This window comes from Lissotriton helveticus, chromosome 1_1 (genome assembly GCF_964261635.1).
Source record: "Lissotriton helveticus chromosome 1_1, aLisHel1.1, whole genome shotgun sequence".
Classification (NCBI taxonomy): Eukaryota; Metazoa; Chordata; class Amphibia; order Caudata; family Salamandridae; genus Lissotriton; species Lissotriton helveticus.
Genome location: NC_136057.1, coordinates 496,980,676 through 497,001,459, shown reverse-complemented (window position 1 = coordinate 497,001,459; position 20,784 = coordinate 496,980,676). Strand labels below are relative to the sequence as shown.

Below are 20,784 nucleotides of genomic sequence, written 5' to 3'. Positions count from 1 at the left end.
CCCGAAGTATTACCGATGTTTCATGTAATATGCTGACAGATTACCTAGCTTCCTTGATGTCTGCCCTCAACTCATGTCGTTCACAGGTTGCTGCCGCATTTCCAGACAATACCGAGGTGGCACCGCACGAGATCGTTCCAGGCTCCCTTGTGATGATCAGAAATTTTGACAGATCAAGTCCGCTGGAACCACGTTGGAAGGAGCCACGCCAGGTCCTCTTGACCACCCGAACTGCCGTCAAGTTGGAAGGCAGGAAGGGGTGGGTCCATCTTTCTCATGTAAAACTTTTTAAAGGACTGAAACCAGTCTCCAAGAACATTTCCAAGGATTTCCAGGATTCGAAGGACTACCAGAACATTGTTTTAAAGGACTGTCCCGCACAAGACATTATTACAACCCCTCCCTTGTTAGAGAAAACTCCGCAGCAGGAGTATAAGCTCAAATTAAGGTCTAGTAAAATAAGTCAGTCAGTTTGATTGTATAAGTCCTCCCCTAGGTGAAACGGTTAAATTGTTTCTGACATGTATAAAATAGACCCCCATAGTGAGAGAGTCAGTCAAAGTTCAATCAAATGTATCGTTTTTCTGAGTTTCATATTATTTCTCAGCATAATGATTTCCTGCACTAGTTACGCACTTTTCCTGTGTTTTCCAGTTCCTCATGCTAATATGTCTGCTAATACTACAGTAGAGCACACGTTTAGTGATCTGCCTCCTCACGAATATTCTTACCGCCTCGCTATGCGCAACAACACATTTATCCGTATGTTACATTATTCACACCAGACCAGCAATGCCACTAATTGTTGGGTGTGTGGTCGACTCCCCCCTTTTCAGACACCGAAGGGAGTTCTGCCACTCTTTCCTTATCCATTCTCACACAATGGTTCGTGTGGAGCATGGTCCACGTTAACGTCATCCTCAACAGATATGTCTTTTCTTAACAGTACATGTTTTCCAGACAAGCAAGGTCTCCCCCACAGAACAGGTTTAGATCTAGAAAATGAAGTATATAATTTAGGTAATTATTCGTCGAATTTCATGGTCCTGAATGTTCAGTCTGATACTACTCCAGACTTACCTGCTATTTCAGTACTACCTGTCAAAGGCGAATTATGTGTCCGTAGTTATGGTTCTGTACGCATAGGTCATAGTGAATGTACTACTGTTGTCAAATATAGTGACAGTGGGAAATCTGTTTTCAAAGCTTCACGTCATTCTTATTTTATTTGTGGTCAAACTGCATATGTCCGTCTGCCCCTCGATTGGGAGGGAACCTGTTACATTGCCTTCCTACTGCCACCTGTTTTCCTAGCCCCATCTGATTATCACAGAAACACACATCTAGTACACATTAGACATAGAAGGGAGTCCCCAATTGTCGATTATACTGAAACTACTCTAGAACAGTATACAGATTTCAATAAAGGTTTCTTCTTCTTTGTAGGACCTGTCCAGAATAGTAAACTGATCCGTAGGTTAACAAGAACCCTTGAAGCTGTAGTTAATGAGACTGCCTCTGCTCTAGGTAACCTAACCGAAGAACAATCTGCTATGAGATTTGTCGTTTTGCAAAATCGTCTCGTCCTTGACGTCATACTGGCCGATAGGGGCGGGGCCTGTAGAGTCATCGGATCTAGTTGCTGCATTTTCATTCCAAATAACGCGCCGTCTGTTTATTCAGCTATAACCAGACTCCATAAAATTGCCCATCTGTTACATCAAGATCCAGGCACCTGGACATGGTCCGGTTGGTTCTGGAATATAATTTCCGCATGGGGATGGAAAGTCCTGTCCTTTTTAGGTATTGCAGTAGCGATTATATTTAGCTGCTGCCTCTGTATACAATGTGGCCCTGCGATTTGCAGCATGTGTGCTACCTCTTGTATTCCTAGTCCCAAGCCCCGTTCTAAATCCCGTTCCAAGACAATTCGAGACGAGCAAATGGTACTGTATGAAATGATAGATGGTATCATGAAAATTGATGTTTCCTGATGGAAACGTAGTGACAAGGAGGGAATGTGGAAAAGTAAATTTTGCCATGTTCTGTGTCCCTACGCTTCATCCATCATATGTTATGTGTGCATGACCAATATGCATATGTTATTCCCCATGCCTGATTAATGACGCAATTCCAGTTGTGTCCACCTCTAGTATGCTATTTTCCAGTCCTCGTGAATACTACGAATATCAGGCCTATGTAAAGTAATGTTGCCACGTTTCTTAGTGTGCACGTTATTCCATTATAAAATCCCCGTTTCTAGGCCTCAAAAAGGCCCGGACCCTGGATTCAGCTCCTGTCTCCTGAAAGCCTCGCTGAGGAGCGATACAGCCCCCACCTGTATCCTCGACCCTTCACTTATTTCCTGCCTCGCAGTGCCCGGTGCAGCTTGGCTCTGCCTCTGAGTCTGCCAAAAGTATGTTATAGTTCCAGTTATCAGTTCAGTCCTCCTCCTCTGCATTCCTAAGCTACAGATTTCTGCATCAATAGTTTCCGTCATTGTCTAGCCTTCTCGTCTCCATGTTAGAGAAATACTGTATTTAATGGTCATTTAATATTCTTCATCACGCACTACATGTAGAATAATGCATGGTCCAGTCTTAGAATCAAGTTAGCTTCTCCCCTCATGACTTCTAGTTTATATCAACATGTTCCCTAAACATCAGATACCAGATAGGGTTTAGGTACATGTCGCTCCGACCCTTCAGACTCTAGTCTCTGCTCCTAGCACAGAGTTCATAGCCCCCAGCTTCTCCTAGTAACACCTCATTGCCAGTTTTCGCGCACCATTAGGTTAGAGGTCCCGGCTCCTTAGGTAGCCCCCTCCAAAGTTTCCGCCCATTCATGACATATTCTGTTACGTTTGCACCACATGTCTATGTATACGCCCAGTTACACCCAGTTACACCTACTTTTACTGTTATCTCTCGCGACTGCTACGCGTCACGCCTTCTGCTCCCCCCACCGCTACGCCTACTGCAATGTAATGCTATGTGTTTGCGCTATGTATATAAGTCAATGTTTTGTTTATTGAATGTTAGCGCGCTCATCCCAGACCCAGCCCCGGCAGCTGCCGGGCCTTATTGTCCTATTCCCATGCAGGTTGTCCTGATCCTGTCCTTATGCTGTAATAAACCTGCAGAAACTCCTACTACCTCGAATCTTGACTCTTATTTTATTGAGCTATCTGTTATGCTATAAGTCTAGTCAAAAATAGGGTATTATTTATTTATTTACCACAATTTGAATGGGGCTTTGGCCACCTGGACACAAATGAGTGGCATTTTGACTTTTATACTGTTACAAAAAAGCTGATCTAAGGAGTAGCCATTTGCAAAATATGTCTGTTAGGATGTTGCGATCAAACAATCTAATGTAGTTTGAACACAATGTCAGCTGAGCGTGTCTGCTTTCAAGTGCTTTTTCCTTACATATGCTTATTTCCATATCAACTGAGCTTCTTTTGACAGATCTCTTGATTTTGTTTCCTCCTACTTGTTGTTATAGCACATAGAAGTCATGTTGTCTGTTAGGATCAGAATTGCTGATGCAGAAATGAAGGAAGGGAGGACTTCAAAGCTAGGTGAACAGCTCTCAGTTTAGAATGTTCGCTATCAGTCACAATCTGCCTTGAGAAGAGTTATCAATGTGACCTGCCCAGACATCCAATGTTGAGTCGAAAACGACTCAGACAGAAGTGGAGGTTTTTGAAATGGCACCCTGAGGTAAGTTCTCTTTCTTGCACTACCATGCAAAAGACTGAGTGGCACAATTGCGCCGGGACGCTCCTTGGCTGGAGTCGCTGTGCGCACAATAAATAGACGTAACATAACATAACATAACATAACATAACATAACAATGGGATAGTGTTATCTTTTGTTCTCAATCTACATTCTTCTGACATCACTGGTTTCTGTGGCATTCTTGTAGTAGACATAGATGAAGCCTTACACGGAGTCCAAGAAGAATGCTCAAGGCCATGCTGCCCAGTAGAGATTAGGCTTATGTTAATGATGAGGCTGCAACAAAAGAGATTCTTTAACAATATAGATGATAGTCCTCCTGTCTGAAGGAAACATTCTTGCTTACCCTGTCTCTATTGTTGCTCCGCAATAGTGAATTTTTGCATTAGGTGCACATACAATTTGTCAAGTTGATCTGGGTAACGAACTCAGAGAGAAGAAATGTCTTACTGGAGTTTTGTTGCAGTATTGGCTTTCACCAGCCATTCACCCAGGTATCAATAGACGAATATTACCTTCCTTCACAGAGATGCAGCCATCACTGTGATATTCCTAGGAGAAAAACGTCTGGGTGCCAAATTCAAGCTTAAAGAGATAACTCGATATTGGTGACAAGTCTTGAAACCAAAGATACTTCCGATGTGCTTCCCAGACACGAATATGTAAGGCATCTTGCAGGGCACACTTTGAATTGCCATCCAGTCCATCATGTGAAAGCGTGGGAAATGTGAGAAATGTCAGCATGCTGAACCTTTCCCTTTTTAACCACTTGAGGGCAAGTTTTAGTCCAAAAGTTGGCAAAACTACTCTCAACTCTGACCCTTTTTCGGGACCAAGAAATAGCAAGAGTAAATTCCCAAATTTTTCTCCATGTAGGTAACATTTTCAATATTCCCCTTAAAGAGTTTTTGCTTCTTGAACCAGATGTTTCAGGTGTGATGTTTACGAGACCTTCAGAGGTAAAAAGGCACAGAATGTAATCATATTTTGTAAGCAGACTTCACTGTGTTCAGCACCTTGTTAAAAATAAAACACACCACATCGGAAATGCTAAAGTCCAACTAGCATTTGATGCACAATAGCAAGCACCACATCAAAAGATAAAAGAGAATTGTCATTTCAAATGACCAGGGCTTTCCAAGGAAGGTTGGAGCTTTTCTAAATTCAATTGAGGCCACTATTGATCCATGATGCACTTGCTCTGCTTCCATGAATCATACTACCTTAAATTGCAGCTTCTAGTTTCAAATTCCTTCATATTTATAAAATGGTTTATAATTTTCAACTGTATATTTTGCTTTTTTATTTATATACACTTTATTAATATGTTTTACTTCCTAAGTAGTTCTCATGCACCTCCCTGCCCCCGACACCCCGAATCACATGTTAAGAACAACAGCTATAAACCTTAATGAACATCTCATGGTATAGCTATGGTGAATGTTCGAGTGGCCAGGACACTCTGGCCACTCTATAATTCTCTATTGTAACTGACCACTAAGGCTATTTAAAGAGCTGAGAAAGTAACTGATGAGGTGTAGACTTTCACAGCTTTATGTTTACTCCCCTTTTCTGGAGGAGTTGTAGAGATACAGATAAAGTATAGAACTTTCTATCTGCTGACACAACAGGAGAATAAGGTGGACGAGGTTCATATCATTTATCCACTAGCGTGATTGAGATTGAAGTTAGGAAGGCGTACATCTCTGGAAGTTAGGAAGGCGTACATCTCTGGAAGTTAGGAAGGCGTACATCGCTGGCTCCACGAGGCCTGGCACCAGAGCCACTAGGAGTCTGGCCTGTGGTTTTGATGGCAATGTGTAAAAAACATAATCGAGGATTTGTACACTGGTACAAAAGCCCCTATGGTAAGCTTCCTTGCAGCTATGGTGGTGACCTCATGGATGAGACACTGCGGTCTGCTGGTGAAATTCTATGAGTCAGGTACTCTGAAGATTTAGCAGACGGCCCTTATATGTCTGAAGAAGAGGAAGGGCATCATCTGGGAGTAAATAATCTGTATCTTCATAGAGAACAAGGTTCCCCTCTCCCATAAAGGATGAGAATGGGGATCTGTTTCCTTCTTCTATGTCACCAGCTCACCATTGGAAAAAATGCAGCATTGATTGGGTTGTTTCTTCATTGCTGCCTTGTCCTGTCTTCCTGGAGAAGAGGTGTGATGAAATGAAAAATTATGTAGCACCGCGGGATTGTTAAAGGATAGTTCTTAGGTTACATATGTAATCTGGATGTAAAATGACTACAAGATAGGGCAGAGCCTCCACAGGTCAGTAGTAAAAGTATTATGATGTACTAGGTTTCTTTTTTCTAAAGCTTTTTAGCACTGACTCAGAGGCAGGAAGAGAGTGGGAGCTACCTCCACACCTCTGCGGCAGTCAATAGCAGTCATTTGAAGGACTCCAGCCAAAATTCTTACACCTGAATTTTGGAAAGGTAAAAAGGGCATGGTATTGAGAACACAGTACTCAGGAAGGAGAGTATTTTGCAAATTGCATATGTAGAAGTGGGCCCAAGATGGTTAAGATCTTATCCATGATACAGAGCACTTTGAATTGCACATGCTTATGGACTGTCATCCAGGGTAGCTGTTTGAGATATGGTGAAATACTGTCCAACTTATGCCGATTAAAAATGAATTACTGAAATTCTGAATTAATTGAAAAGCAGCAATATTTTTCTTTGGTAGCACTAGGCAGTACACGTTACAAAACTCCAATCTGGAGTGAGTAAATACATTTACCACTGTAACTTATTGAACAATGTTAAGAAAGGGAAAATGTGTATAAGTGTACAGAATGGCAAGTTTTAGTTATAGCTCGAATTTGAGCATCTAAAGCTAAATTGGCAGCCTTTGGGATATCTAGTTCTCTGACTAATTCCCTTGGAGCAGGGCAACTGCTGAGAAAGGCTGGTCAGAGAGAGGCTGCTGAAAGAGTGATTTTGGAATGTAATGGCATAATTTCTGAATTATAATGCATAATATTCTTGAATGTCCCCATCACCAGTATTTTGATTTTCAGATTTATCACCAACTGCATATCATCAGCATACATGTAGGTGATAACCTGGAGCTCATGAAGTAAGGATGTGCGTGGTCAGTATAAGATAAGGTACAAAAAGGAGAATATTCCAATTTCAATCTTTATCATCCGAGTTGAAAGGACTGAGCTAGATCACTTGGCTGTAGTCAGCTAAAAAGTGATCTATGGTAAAGTACACCTCATTATACCCACTTATTCTGGCTGATGTATCACAACAAGGTGATCAATGGTAACAAAGACGGCTAAGAAGGCATGGTACAACTGCCCCAACAACCATTCCTTGCTTGCACCACTCTAAGGTCACTGGCCACCAGCATTCCTAATCCTGGGTCAAATCCAGCTTGGAACTTGTCTCAAAGGTCATTCAATTTAACTAAGTCTTGGAGTTGTCCTCTCTCCAACAGATTTGACAAGCAGAGGAGTCAGGCAATATGCTGATAGTTTGACTGGTTTTCTGTATGAAGGCCAGGCTTTTTTAAAGAACAGCAATCTGTGGTTTTCTTTAACTGTTTAGGGAGGGTAATCGATTAAAGAGTGGAAATTATTATCTCTGTTACTAAAGGTATTATCACAGAGCATGCCTCCCTTGGTTGAGAGCAGGGCTTGTTTCCCCCCTTGAAGTAACTAAGCCAGCTAGAATGTTATCTGTACTTGAGATTTCAGGCAGATTAATATCTCTGATGTTTTTGCCCTATTCTCATGGAAATAAAATGCATCTTTGTAAGTTAGATGTTGGGAAGCAGTGAGTTTGTCACATGCACTATCAGATAATTCAACAGTAGCAAAGATTTCTTTTTAGGTGACAATGTTTTGCAAACATAGCAAAACTGTAACTTTTTTTGCCACTCTGATAGCATAGGTATACTTAAGCAGTCCTTGAGTATATTTTATCAGACTACTCATAAAATTTACACAGGAAGTCTCAAGTTACACTTAGAGTTAATAATTCTTTCTTTCGTGGAGCTATCAAGTTCAGTTTAACAATTAGAACTTTAATTTAGTTCTAAAGCATTACATCATAGTTATAAGACCTCTCAGACATTGCTATGGAGTATGCAGCACAGAGGAGCGTTTCATTAAAAAAAAAGACACAGGGAGTCAATAAATTCCAGCTCTGATCTATTTAACTTCGTTTTTTTCTATTATATGTGCATTAAATTAATTGTGCTTTATTATTATGGTAAAGTGGTCAGTCCATTCCATTTTCATGGACTACTTCAACCTACAAAAGATATCCACACTATGGTCTGATTAAGCAAAGCTCCTTTAATAATTTGCTTATATACTATGAGGGAGAAAAATAGTGGAGCACACATTCATCCGCATTTCTTTCCAGGTATTAAAGTAAACAAGAAAAAATGAGTCACTATAAGTTGTTAGAAATACCAAGATTAAGGGCCTCATTATGATGGAGGATTTTCCGCCTCCTCCGGGCCGGCGGAAGCCACCTCCGGCCCGGAGGAGGCGGAAAATCCTCTGCGGACTCACCAAAGACCCACCGCCGCATTACGATGGCTGGTGGGTCTTGGTTTCTGTCCGCCGCTTTTCCGCCGCGGTCGGATTACAACCGCGGCGGAAAAGCTCTCATTTGGCTGGCAGTGTCTATCAGACACCGCCAGCCGAATTAGGATGCATTTCTAAACATGCTTTTCCGCGGCGGTTTTTCCGCTGTGGAAAAGCATGTGTACTTTTGATTTTGGGGGCCCGTTGCGGGCCCCCAGGGTGTTGGCGGGTGGGGGGTGCACATGGGGGGTACGTATGGTACCCCGCAGCATTTACATGCACAAAGCAGCAGGCACCGAGCGGTGCCTGCAGCTTTGTGCATGTAAATGTTAAAAATGCACTTTTAACATTGCGGCGGGTGCTGCTTGAAGCAGCACCCTCCGCAATGTTAAATATCCAGGATGTGACCGCCAGGGTGGCGGTCACATCCTAATCGCACATGAGGGAACGCCGCAGCCAATGCGGACGTTCCCTCATCCTCTGGGGTCGCGGACGGACGCAAGTCCGTCCGCGATCCTAATGAGGCCCTAAGTGTTCCAACCAATTAAAAAAAGTGATTACATACAGGGGGGACGGTAGACTAACATTTAGCCAATTAGATCCTTTGTATATCATTCAATAATTTATTATAATATTCTTTTAAGCATGTTTCTGTGAGAAACAGAATTCTTTTAGGCTTTCATTTGCAATCAGAGACATAATTAGTGCCCTTTTCAAGTTGAGCCCATCAGACATTGCAGCTATCTGATTGAAAAAAATCTATTGTACAGTGGACTTCTACCACACCCGCTGCTGTTTATCGGCTGGTTTGATTGTCGCTCATTTGCATGCTTCTTATTCAATGGCTTGCCTTGTTCATCTTGTTCAATCTTGCATTTGTCCCTACCCTTGGACGTAAGCCTCTCTACCATTCTCTTGGGTAGTCTGACTTGTGCCCATCTACTGCCCACTTTTAGAGAACTACTTTTTCCTTTTTGATTAAGCAGTCCATGAGAGTGTGTGACATTCCATCTATCTCCCTGTCCCTCTTGTGATCCCCCATATCTCCTGTGCTAGGTGTTTCTCTCTTTTGTGTACTTCTCCCCACCATGTTGTATTTTTCCTCGGAGGGCATGGCTTTATTACGAAAGATGCCAAGGCTGAGTTATCAATCCGTCCTCATCAACATGATGCTACTTTACTAAGGGGCCAAAGGCTCAAGGTTGGCCATCCAAAGCTGTGGTGTCAGAATTTTATGCTCATTGCTCCTCCATTTGAAATTTGCGTCCTTCTTCCCATCATAAGAAATATGGCTTCCTCAAACTAAGGAAATCCCTGAAAACACAACTACTTTTAACAGGGCCTACGTTTGCCTTTATGCTGATAATCTGACTTTCAAGTCTACTTTTTATTATTTATTATTATGCCAACTAATTACCCTTTTACAAGGCATCTGTTATTCTATCCATTGAAAAGCAATTTAAAGCAACCTTCCTGCTGCCCCAATGCTACACAAACACAGTTACTAAAAACAAATGAATCGACATCCAGTTATGTGCGCTCTGTTCTTCCTTCACCTCCTTATTACTGTTCTTGCTCCCACACTCTCCAATTTTCATATGCCTAAAAATGGCTTTCCACAATACACTATTACTCAGTCTGGTAAGATACTAGCAGCTCGATTTGTCCTCAATCCCCCTATCTCATTCTTTTGTTTTTTCTTAGTCCATTTTTTTCTGTCTCTTCAGCCCCCCCCACCCCCTTCACTGCTTTCAGATAACCTTAGGGTGGCATATAGCAATATATAAATAATAAAGATAACATACCTTGTCTGTATGTAAAGTAAGGTTTGCAGCTGGTTTGCCCTTTACGAGATCCCAAAGAATTATGGTTTCATCCGCAGATGCACTTGCCAATACATTCCTGACACAGAAAAAGCAAAATAGACTTTGAAATAAAATAAGCAAACAATTTGGCCAAGTACAAAAAGATTCCAGAGGACTGCATTTTAGAAGTAAACAATACAATTTTAATCACAGGTTACTCATTATCTTAATTTGTGGGTACATTCATTTGTTCAACATGTGTTTTCTTGAGAGCTGTAACGATTGAAAAATGATATCGAAGGCCACTTAATGACTGTATAGAATTTCCATTGCTCACTCCTGTGTCCCATCCCTATAGATAATCAAACAATCTAGCACAAACAAGTGAAATACATATCAAATGTATTTTATGCTCTGCAAGTTAAATGTTAAGGTGCAATGACACGCTAACATGGATAAGTTGTCATTATTGATGACCTGAAATATCTAAAAAGGGATAAACGACCCTGGGCTATGCTCATTAAAAACTAGCCAGTTTAAATTGACATGACTCAAAGTAAGTAAGGGCAATTGTGAGAACATACGCCGTTGGAGATAAAGAGGTTTCATTAGGTTTCCATGCCTATACTAGAAGCTAGAACATAAACAACAGATTCCTCCCAAACTCAAAGAAAGCCACTTACAAGAACTAGAAACTACTTTGTATAACATGTATTTCACAAATTATTACATACAATAGTGATGATGCATGGTATTACAAATCCAATTGTATTAATTATTTATCCAACACATTATTATCCTAGGCATGTTTGAGGGAATATTACACCACTCTCGTCCGGAGAAAGGTTCATCCAGTATTAGACACTGTAATCACAGTCTCCTCCCTTCCCATCATATATATTCTGTTATCTTATGAAGAAGCTGTTTACTTACAACTTCTCACAATGTCACAATTTTGAGTTTCCAAACATATTGTTAATCATTTAACTGATATCTGTATATCAAGGCTCTTACTATCCTTCAATCACACACATACCTCTTTATATCTTTCCAACAGCTGCTATTTTATATTATATCAATAGAGTTACCTCACTTGCTGCTACCATCAATCCTTTGAACGCTAGAATAACCTTCTTTCAAATATATTTTGCTACCACCTTCTCCTAATAAGCAATGCTTCTTTATCTGCTTTCATCAATTATTCACTAGAATGATAACCCAATATCTAGTATTTAGGTGGCTTCCCAGACCATAAAATCAGATTTCAACGACCTACGCTGGAGAGTCATGCAGCAACGGAGACTGAAGACACCAGCTGACTTGGCCCCAACCTTACCGGCCTGTCTGCAGCCCTCAAAGACCCTGCTAACGAAGAGAGACTCGCCCCGCAGACCAGCAACCTCAACAGCCCTGAGAGGACTACATGCCTCAACAAAGACTCCTAATCTCCTGTGGACAGCAGACCTGTCCAGAAGAAACCAACTCCAAAGACAAAGAGCTCTGCCCTGAAGAAGAGTGAAACTGCCTCCGATGCCAAAGGACCCCCTGCATCTGAAGCCACAGGGTTTGGGGGAGCCCGGCCAACAGTGTCGATATGTCCCCTAGCATCTCTACTTACCTGGGCAGCTGTTTATTTTTTTTCTTCGTCCGGCTTCCTGGTCTGAGCCTGCAGCCTCTCCTCAACTTCGATCTCCCCAATTGATTTGCATTGGTATCTGGCTACCACTGTGCCAATGAGGGTGTAAGTTTGGTGGAGCCTTGTGGCCCGCCTCCTCTATTTACCTTAACTCCAGGAGCTCAACCCCTGACACGCTTCACTCCCCTGTGAGCAGTGCGACTTCGAGTCCCCCCAATTTCCATTGATTGACATTGGGCGTCCGACCTCTAATTTGACCTCTGCACCCTGCCGCATCTGTGCCACTGGTGGTGCACACTTGGTACTGATTTGAACCCTGCCTGGTGTTGACCCCAAAGACTGAAATTGTAAGCCGAGTACTTACTTGCAAAACTGTATTTTTATTTTTCTCCCACAGGTTAACATTGCAAAGCCTGACCTTTACACTAATTGTCCACTTTTTAGAGTCTAAAGTATTTTTCCTGAAAAACGTACTTACTTTTTTGCAAGCATCTTGGGTCTTAAAATAAATCTTGAAAAAAGCTTATTTTTCTAAAATTGGTGCCGCACCCTCGAGAAAGCCTGGCGCAACGAACAGACCACAGACAACATGACTGCCCTGAAGCACGCCACCCGCAAACACCACCAGCTGATCCACACCACCAAGAAGACAGCATTCAAAGAACGACTGGACAACAACTCCCACAACAGCAAGGAACTCTTCAGCATCGTCAAAGAGCTCTCCAACCCCAGCGCTGGAAACAACGACATCACTCCCTCGCAAGACCTCTGCGACTCACTCGCCTCGTTCTTCCACCCCAAGATCGCCGAAATACACAACAGCTTCGGCGCACCAACCAGGCACCCAACCACCGAACCAACGCCCCCCACCACCACCCTCTGCGCCTGGACCCCGGTCAGCACCGAAAACACCACCCGCACGATGAACACCATCCACTCCGGATCCCCTACCGACCCTGCCCCCACCACGTCTTCAACAAGGCCAACTCCATCATCGCACCCCATCTCCGGGACAACATCAACGCCTCCTTCAACACCGCCACCTACCCAGAAAGCTGGAAGCACGCCGAACTCGGCACTCTCCTGAAGAAACCAACAGCGGACCCCACCGACCTCAAGAACTTCCGCCCCATCTTGCTCCTCCCTTTTCCTGCCAAAGTTATCGAGAAGACCGTCAACAGACAGCTTGCCGCCTTCCTCGAGACGAACGGATCCCTCGACCACTCGCAGTCCGGCTTCCGAGCCAACCACAGCACCGAGACCGCCCTCAACGCAGCCACCGACGACATCAGATCCCTGCTCGACAACGGGGAAACAGCGGCCCTCATCCTCCTGGACCTCTCCGCAGCGTTCGACACGGTCTGCCACCGCACCCTAGTGCAACGCCTCAGCAACGTCGGAATCCAAGAGAAGGCACTGGAGTGGATCATCTCGTTCCTCGCCGGAAGAACCCAAAGAGTCCGCCTCCCCCCGGTCAGATCCGAGGCCACAGAAGTTATCTGAGGCGTACCACAGGGATCATCACTCAGCCCCACCCTATTCAACGTCTACATGAGCCCCCTCACAGCCATCGCACGCCAACACAACCTCAACATCATCTCCTACGCAGAACGACACCCAGCTGATCCTCTCCCTCACCAACGACCCAGCCACCGCCAGAACCAGCCTACACGAAGGGATGAAAGACGTCGCCGAGTGGATGAAGAACAGCCGCCTGAAACTGAACTCAGACAAGACGGAAGTCCTCATCCTGGGGTCATCACCCTCCGCCTGGGACGACTCCTGGTGGCCCCCTGCCCTGGGCACCACTCCCAAGCCAACGGACCATGCACGCAACCTGGGGTTCATCCTGGACTCCTCCCTCTCGATGACCGGACAAGTCAACGCCGTCTCAACATCGTGCTTCAACACCCTGCGCATGCTCCGAAAGATCTTCCGATGGATCCCCACCGAATCCAGGAATACGGTCACCCAGGCACTCGTCACCAGCCGACTGGACTACGGAAACACCCTCTACGCCGGAACCACAGCCAAACTTCAGAAAATACTCCAACGCATCCAGAACGCCTCTGCACGACTCATCCTGGACATTCCCCGTCACAGCCACATCTCCGGCCACCTGAGAGACCTGCACTGGCTCCCCGTCAGCAAGAGGATCACGTTCAGACTCCTCACCCACGCACACAAGGCTCTCCACGACCAAGGCCCCAAGTACCTCAACAACCGCCTGACCTTCTACACGCCCAGCTGCCAGCTACGGTCGACCAGCCTCGCCCTCGCCGCCGTTCCACGGTGATGCACCGTTACATCGCAACTTTTACAACGGGAGTCTTTTACAACGGAACTTTTACAACGCAGGATCCATTACATCGGATGCCATTACAACGCATGGCATTACATAGCAGATGCTATTACAACGCATGGCATTACATCGTAAGTATAGGTAAGTATTTAATTTTTTTTAATTTTATTAATATTAATTATAATTAAATATATTTATTTATGTTTTTTAATATTATTAATTTATTATTTATTATATTAATTAAAGTAATTTTTAAAATAAGTACAGGTGTACAGGGGTGTTTTTAGGTTTCAGGGTAGGGTTTGGGTTTTGGGGTACAGGGGTGTTTTTAGGTTTCAGGGTAGGGTTTGGGTTTTGGGGTACAAGGGTGTTTTTAGGTTTCAGGGTAGGGTTTGGGTTTTGGGGTACAGGGGTGTTTTTAGGTTTCAGGGCAGGGTTTGGGTTTTGGGGTACAGGGGTGTTTTTAGGTTTCAGGGCAGGGTTTGGGTTTTGGGGTACAGGGGTGTTTTTAGGTTTCAGGGCAGGGTTTGGGTTTTGGGGTACAGGGGTGTTTTTAGGTTTCAGGGTAGGGTTTGGGTTTTGGGGTACAGGGGTGTTTTTAGGTTTCAGGGCAGGGTTTGGGTTTTGGGGTACAGGGGTGTTTTTAGGTTTCAGGGCAGGGTTTGGGTTTTGGGGTACAGGGGTGTTTTTAGGTTTCAGGGTAGGGTTTGGGTTTTGGGGTACAGGGGTGTTTTTAGGTTTCAGGGAAGGGTTTGGGTTTTGGGGTACAGGGGTGTTTTTAGGTTTCAGGGTAGGGTTTGGGTTTTGGGGTACAGGGGTGTTTTTAGGTTTCAGGGTAGGGTTTGGGTTTTGGGGTACAGGGGTGTTTTTAGGTTTCAGGGGGGTGTTTTTAGGTTAAATTAAATTAATTATATTATATTAATTACATTTCTTAATTAAAATAATTAAATTAAATAAATTATTTTAATTAATTTAATTTAATTACAATTAAAAAAATATTTAAATTAAATTAATTTCATTATATTAATTAAATAAAATTAATTACAATTTTTATTAAAATTAATTTAAATAGATTTAAATGTATTAAATACATTTAATTACTATTTTAAAATGTATTTTAATTCAATTAATTAAATTAAATTAATTAAATTAACTTAATTACATTTTTTATACTTACCTATACTTACGATGTAATGCCATGCGTTGTAATAGCATCCGATGTAACGGAATGCGTTGTAAAAAAACGCGATGCAGAGCCACCGCCGGAGGAAGATCCTTCTCACACCTGGCAGCCAAGACAAGGAACTCCCTCCCCATCCACCTTCGGCGAACCCAGGACCACCTAACCTTCAGGAAGCTACTCAAGACCTAGCTTTTCGAGCAGTAGCGGACCCCTCTCCCCCAGCGCCTTGAGACCCTTCCGGGTGAGTAGCGCGCTATACAAATGTCATGATTAATTGATTGATTGATTGATTGATCTCCTTTTTGTGTTGGGTGTCATTTATTAGTCACTGTGTGAATAACAAATGTCTTTCCTCCATGTTAAGCCTAAGGCTGCTAGCCACCACTACCACAAATAGAGCTCTTTGGGTTTATTTTGTGGCCTAAACACTTGGGGAATCTCTGGACTCTGTGCACAATAAAACCACTAAGGTTTACCATATACAGAGCGAGCTTCCTACACCCATCAACCTTCTTTCATTAGTAAAAGTTAATTTATATTTCCTCCTCTTTTAATTTTCTGAACAATTTCTCAAACATGAAACTAACGTTAGGCAATATGATGACGTTATTCTCACTTTTAGTTTACATGAAGGTTGACGCACAAATACAAATTCTCTTGGCTCCTTAATTAAATGAATCACATTCTAAAAAATGTTTTCTTCACTTCTTGGATGTATTACTTCCAGATGAATTTTAATCCTGATGAAGGGTGGAAGATTTCCTCAAATTGGTTGAGAATAATTAATTGTCGGATAAATAATTGAGAAAATTGGATGCCCGCTACAATACAGGTTTTGAAGAAACAACTTGTAAAGCCATTATTTGGAGTGCACCACAAGCGACCCTCACATTGTGTTCAAATTCTTAATTGATTGAAACTCTTTCTAAAAAGGGAACATCTTAGCAGCCAGTAAAGAAGTCTAAGAGATTGCCAGTCTGCCCATACTTGTTGCCCTAAGATGAGAAAATACTTAGTGATGAGAGTTAACCTCTCCACTGTCTGAAACGTGCCCTGTATAATCAAGGCAGCTTGATTTCCTTTGACCTCCTGCTCTTACTGATCTTAAGGTTAACACGAGTCTGGGCCTATTACAGATAAGGAGTGGACAGTCCACTTGTCAAGAGCAAGACATGCAGGATGTTACAGCAGGTCTAGGAATGTATAAAAAAGGAGGCAGTCAAGCTAAGATGTTGGACCTGGGAGTCATTGAGTGCTCTTGCAGTACATAAGCCAGAGCAAATGGCAATAGTGCTGAAGTAAATAGCAAAGGACTTGCACTTCTGGTTGGACTATCAAGGACTCAATAAAGTCACAAAGAAATGATGACTATCCTCTTTCTCAAGATGGTGGGTAAGGGGCGTGGACCAAGATGGCATCCAGGTAGGACGTGTAAACCAGTCTCTCCTGCTCCAGCTCGGCCTGTGCCCTTAGTATCCCCCATTGGTTTAGCTACAGTGGAGTAGGATGAAGCTGGAGGTCTCGGAGAAACGAGACCCGGACCTTTGGGGGGCTGGAGTGGTTCTGTAGCCACAGTACAGTTTGTGGCTGGACCAACTACGCAGGCGACAGTGCAAAGCCTGACCTCAGCATCGGCCAATATCGGGGTTAGCGAGGTTGGGGCTCTCGGTGCTATGACCTGCCCGCAACCACCACATTGGCTTCACACAGTGAGACATACCCCCGTGAATCCATCAAGAAGCGAGCTGCTCCGTGGCCCGAGGGGGGGAAGGGGAGTGGAGCTACAGATGAAGCGAGGGTAGCGGACTGGAATCCGTCCACCAGTGAGAACCTCCAGAAAAACGGCGTAGGCCAGAGGAAAGCAACTCAGAAGCAAATGCGATAGGGGACAGTAGAGGTCGCCGCTGTGGGGGCCGTGGAGAACCGAAGAAAGCCAGTGAAGCCGGAGTTTTGGGAGAGGTGAGGAGTGGTCTTTGGAGGGACCAAACGGGCTAACTTGCATACTGTTCAGGCAGCCGAGGAAGGCCCGACCTCAGCAGCAGCCGGTCTCATGGCTAGTGAGTGAGGGCCCCTGGGCTTCCTGGGGAGTTTGCAACCGCTGGGACTGCCCTGGTGTACTCCAGTTGGCCCTCCTCCACCCGTGGAAGAGCTGGACACATACCACTGTCGGAGGGGGGGGATGGTGAAGAGCCCAAGCTGAGTGGAGAAGTGGCTGGGCGAGTCCCGCAGCCATTCCGGATATATGAGGAGTGCGAAGGGGGGATACCCGGCTAGACCATATCTATCGGTCTAATTCTGGAGACACAAGGAAGAGGAGCCCTGAGGCCTCCGGACCATCCCAGACCGCCCAAAGGATAGAACAAGGGAGAAGTGCCCTATTCGACAAATCCAAAAGATCTGATCTGTTGATCACCGCAAAGGTGGGGGCGAACGGAAGACATACACAACGGCAACCTTCCAGGGGTGAGTCAAGCTGTCCCTGGGATTCGCACAACTAACCAGGGACCCTAATCATAGTGGACCACATACCCATGACGTAGCTTCGGAACAGGGAGACCAAAAGGCAGGGTCCCAGCTAACAAATCATAGAGGACCCAGAACTAGAGATTCGAAGCTAAATGGCAACATAGCTGAAGCAGGCTTATATCACGCCCTGACTCGCCTGTCTGCTACGGTGTTTAGTGAAAATGAGGAATCAGGGGCTGCTGATTTTAGTGATATAGCCACCATCCCACAACAGCATTTGTTCTGCTCGGCTCCTCACAATAGACACTAGCCGCACTCAGAGAGATGGCGTCTGCAAGGAACAAGAAGGGGGCCACTATTAAGGACATGTTATTGAAGGAGAACACTCAGGAGGGGACTTCCCAATCATGCTTGAGTCGTGCTGCCTCCCCTACTGGAGTAGAATCAGAGGCCCCAGTTACCCGTCCTTACCTGGAGTTGCGGTTCTCAGCCCTCCGAGATGACCTCCTAGCAGTCAGAGATCTAACCCATGAACTACAAGCTGTCCGAAAGGAGGTCACCGATATAGGGGACAGAGTTGATACCCTTGAAGAAAGGGAGACGTCCCACCATGAAGAGATAGAACAATTCCAGCAGGAAATCATTTGGTTATCCGATCAGCAAATAGACTTACAAGCCCACGCAGAGGACCTGGAAAATCATTCCCGTAGGAACAACATACAAATCCGAGGAGCCCCGCGAGATGCGGAGGGAGGGGACATAGAGGCATATGTAGCAGCACTATTCGCTCACATACTTGGAGATACACCGGCATTGGAGATTCGCCATGATAGAACCCATAGAGTGGGTAGTTGGGGATCGCGCTCACCACTTTCACTAGACATCTTGACATGTGTCCATAACTTCTCCCCTAAGAACGGATTCTGAAAGAAGCTCGGACCTCATTGCAAGTTGTATTCCAGGGTCAAACGCTACATCTCTTTCAGGATCTCACTGCATCCACCCTCCAGAAGATGAGGGAATTCCGCCCATTCACATAATTTTTAAGAGAACAAAGGATGTTGTATTCTTGGGGCCACCCCTTTCGATTAATCTTTCGATGGCACGATCAACTGCACCAGATTCGCCCTTCACGGCAGCATGTGAGCTACTCAAAAACGATCCTCAGGGGAGCGAGCAGTCGAAAACACAGAGAGGGATCCAGAAATTGACTGACAGATGGAGACGAGTCCCCAAGACACAGAGAGTGACCGGGCCAGACCAGGTGACAATGGCATTCGAGAGAAAGGCTTTTATCGAGAAGCACACGGAGGGCACAACAACTGATGAACCCGCTTACGGATTTGCATGTTTGCCTTTTTTTGCATGTGGGTTGCCGGTTAGGGCGGGTGGGGTTGGGGAGGCCGGGGAAGTTCTAAGAGGACTTGGTCACATTTCCTTTAATGACTATTCCACCAAGCAGGGAGAGGACAGGACCTGTCTTTCCCTGCTATGGAGACTCTGGGAGTTTAAAAAATATATATTTTTCTTGTTGGGTGGGAAGGGTTTGGGGTGCCAACCTTGCCATTAGAGATGTTTCTCACTACAACATACCTCATGCTCACAGCAAACCAGCAAGAGGGGGAGAAGGAGAAAGCACAAATTAATTCATCACGATGGAACAGTCTGTTAACTGTACTGGATGGCCTCTCCAATGACTAACTTGAAGATCCTGACTCTCTGTTAAAGGTCTAAATAACCCAATTAAGAGGAGAGCTATACTATCCTACTTGGAGCATTCACAAGTTGATGTGTGCCTCCTGCAGGAGACACAGCTCCAATCTAGGGTCTTGCACAGACTCAAATCTAGGGCCTTTCCCCAGCGTATTTCTCCTCCATGTCCCGCATGATCGCAGGAGTGGCAATACTGTTCTCTCGAACATTTAGAGGGAAAATAGGCGCCAAAATAGCGGAGATAAATGGCCGCCTGCTGAGCTACCGTATATACATAGGCCAACATTCAATTGTGCTGGCCTCCATTTGTGTTCCTAAAGTGGGCCAGGAAACCTTTATACATGGAGCGGTGGCTGAGGTATTGCAGGCACAGGATCAATGGGTGGATATAGGGGGAGACTTGAATATAGTTTTTTACAATGAAATGGACCGCTCGGCACACAGGCAAGGCACAGTTGGGGCTATTAGTCTGGGGAAGGCGCTATGGCTACAGGTAATGGGCCTATGGAACTTGTGGAGGGCATCACATCCAAACACACGAGACTACACATTTTATTCCCATGCACATAAATCCTATGCCCGGTTGAACTACTTTCTGGACTCACAGGAAGTACAGCTGTCTATGCGGTCGGTGGAAATTGAACCCTGATCATAATCAGACCACTTCGCAGTACTATTAGACCTTTCACTTCCAGCTTACACCCAGACAGCTCGCACGTGGCGAATCCGAGAGACCCTGCTCCGCAGACCTGAGGTGATCACATAGCTTGAGAAAGAGATAGACGACTACTTAGCGATTAACGGCACAACAGAGGTCCCTTTGCCTATATCTATAATTAAATATAGTTGCAATAGCTTCAGTAGACAATATTTTGAGAAATGATAAGAGAGCACTGTTCCATCATCAGGTCAGAGAACTGGAGAGCATTCACCACTGAACCTGGGCTCCAAGGGTCTGGTGTCAGCTGGAAGTGGGTAGATAACAGCTAGCAGGTTTAGACCTCGATAGCGTGGAATATTCAATCTTACTTCTTAACACTCTTTCTATATGGAACGATGCTCGTGAATAAGCTTAGAGGGTCGCGCCAGGCGAACATGGTAGAGACTCTACTGACCCAACGGAACGTTGATTGACGGAGATGAGGTCATAGCAGCTCAATTTGGAGCCTTCTATAGAACGTTTTACTCAGCGCAGGACTTCCCTGACCGAGACATACTGAGATACATAGAGGAGGCGCAAGTAGAGTGCCTGATTGAGATACAAGTGATAGACCAATAAAAACTGATTCGGTTAGAAGATGTCATATCCGCGAGCTCCAGATTACAAGCGCATAGAGCCCTCGGACGGCTTCATAGCAATATTCTATAAC

The 20,784-nt window shown here is 44.5% G+C and overlaps 1 protein-coding gene across 2 annotated transcripts in view; it reads right to left on the bottom strand.

Moving 5' to 3' along the window:
* The window catches only part of PWP1 (PWP1 homolog, endonuclein), a 460,981-nt gene that overhangs the window by 211,393 nt on the left and 228,804 nt on the right, over nt 1–20,784 (bottom strand). For both annotated transcript variants that reach the window (XM_078673945.1, XM_078673946.1), the window contains exon 9: nt 10,115–10,211. In XM_078673945.1, the coding sequence (XP_078530071.1) occupies nt 10,115–10,211 (97 nt within the window). The remainder of the gene's footprint in view (nt 1–10,114; nt 10,212–20,784) is intronic.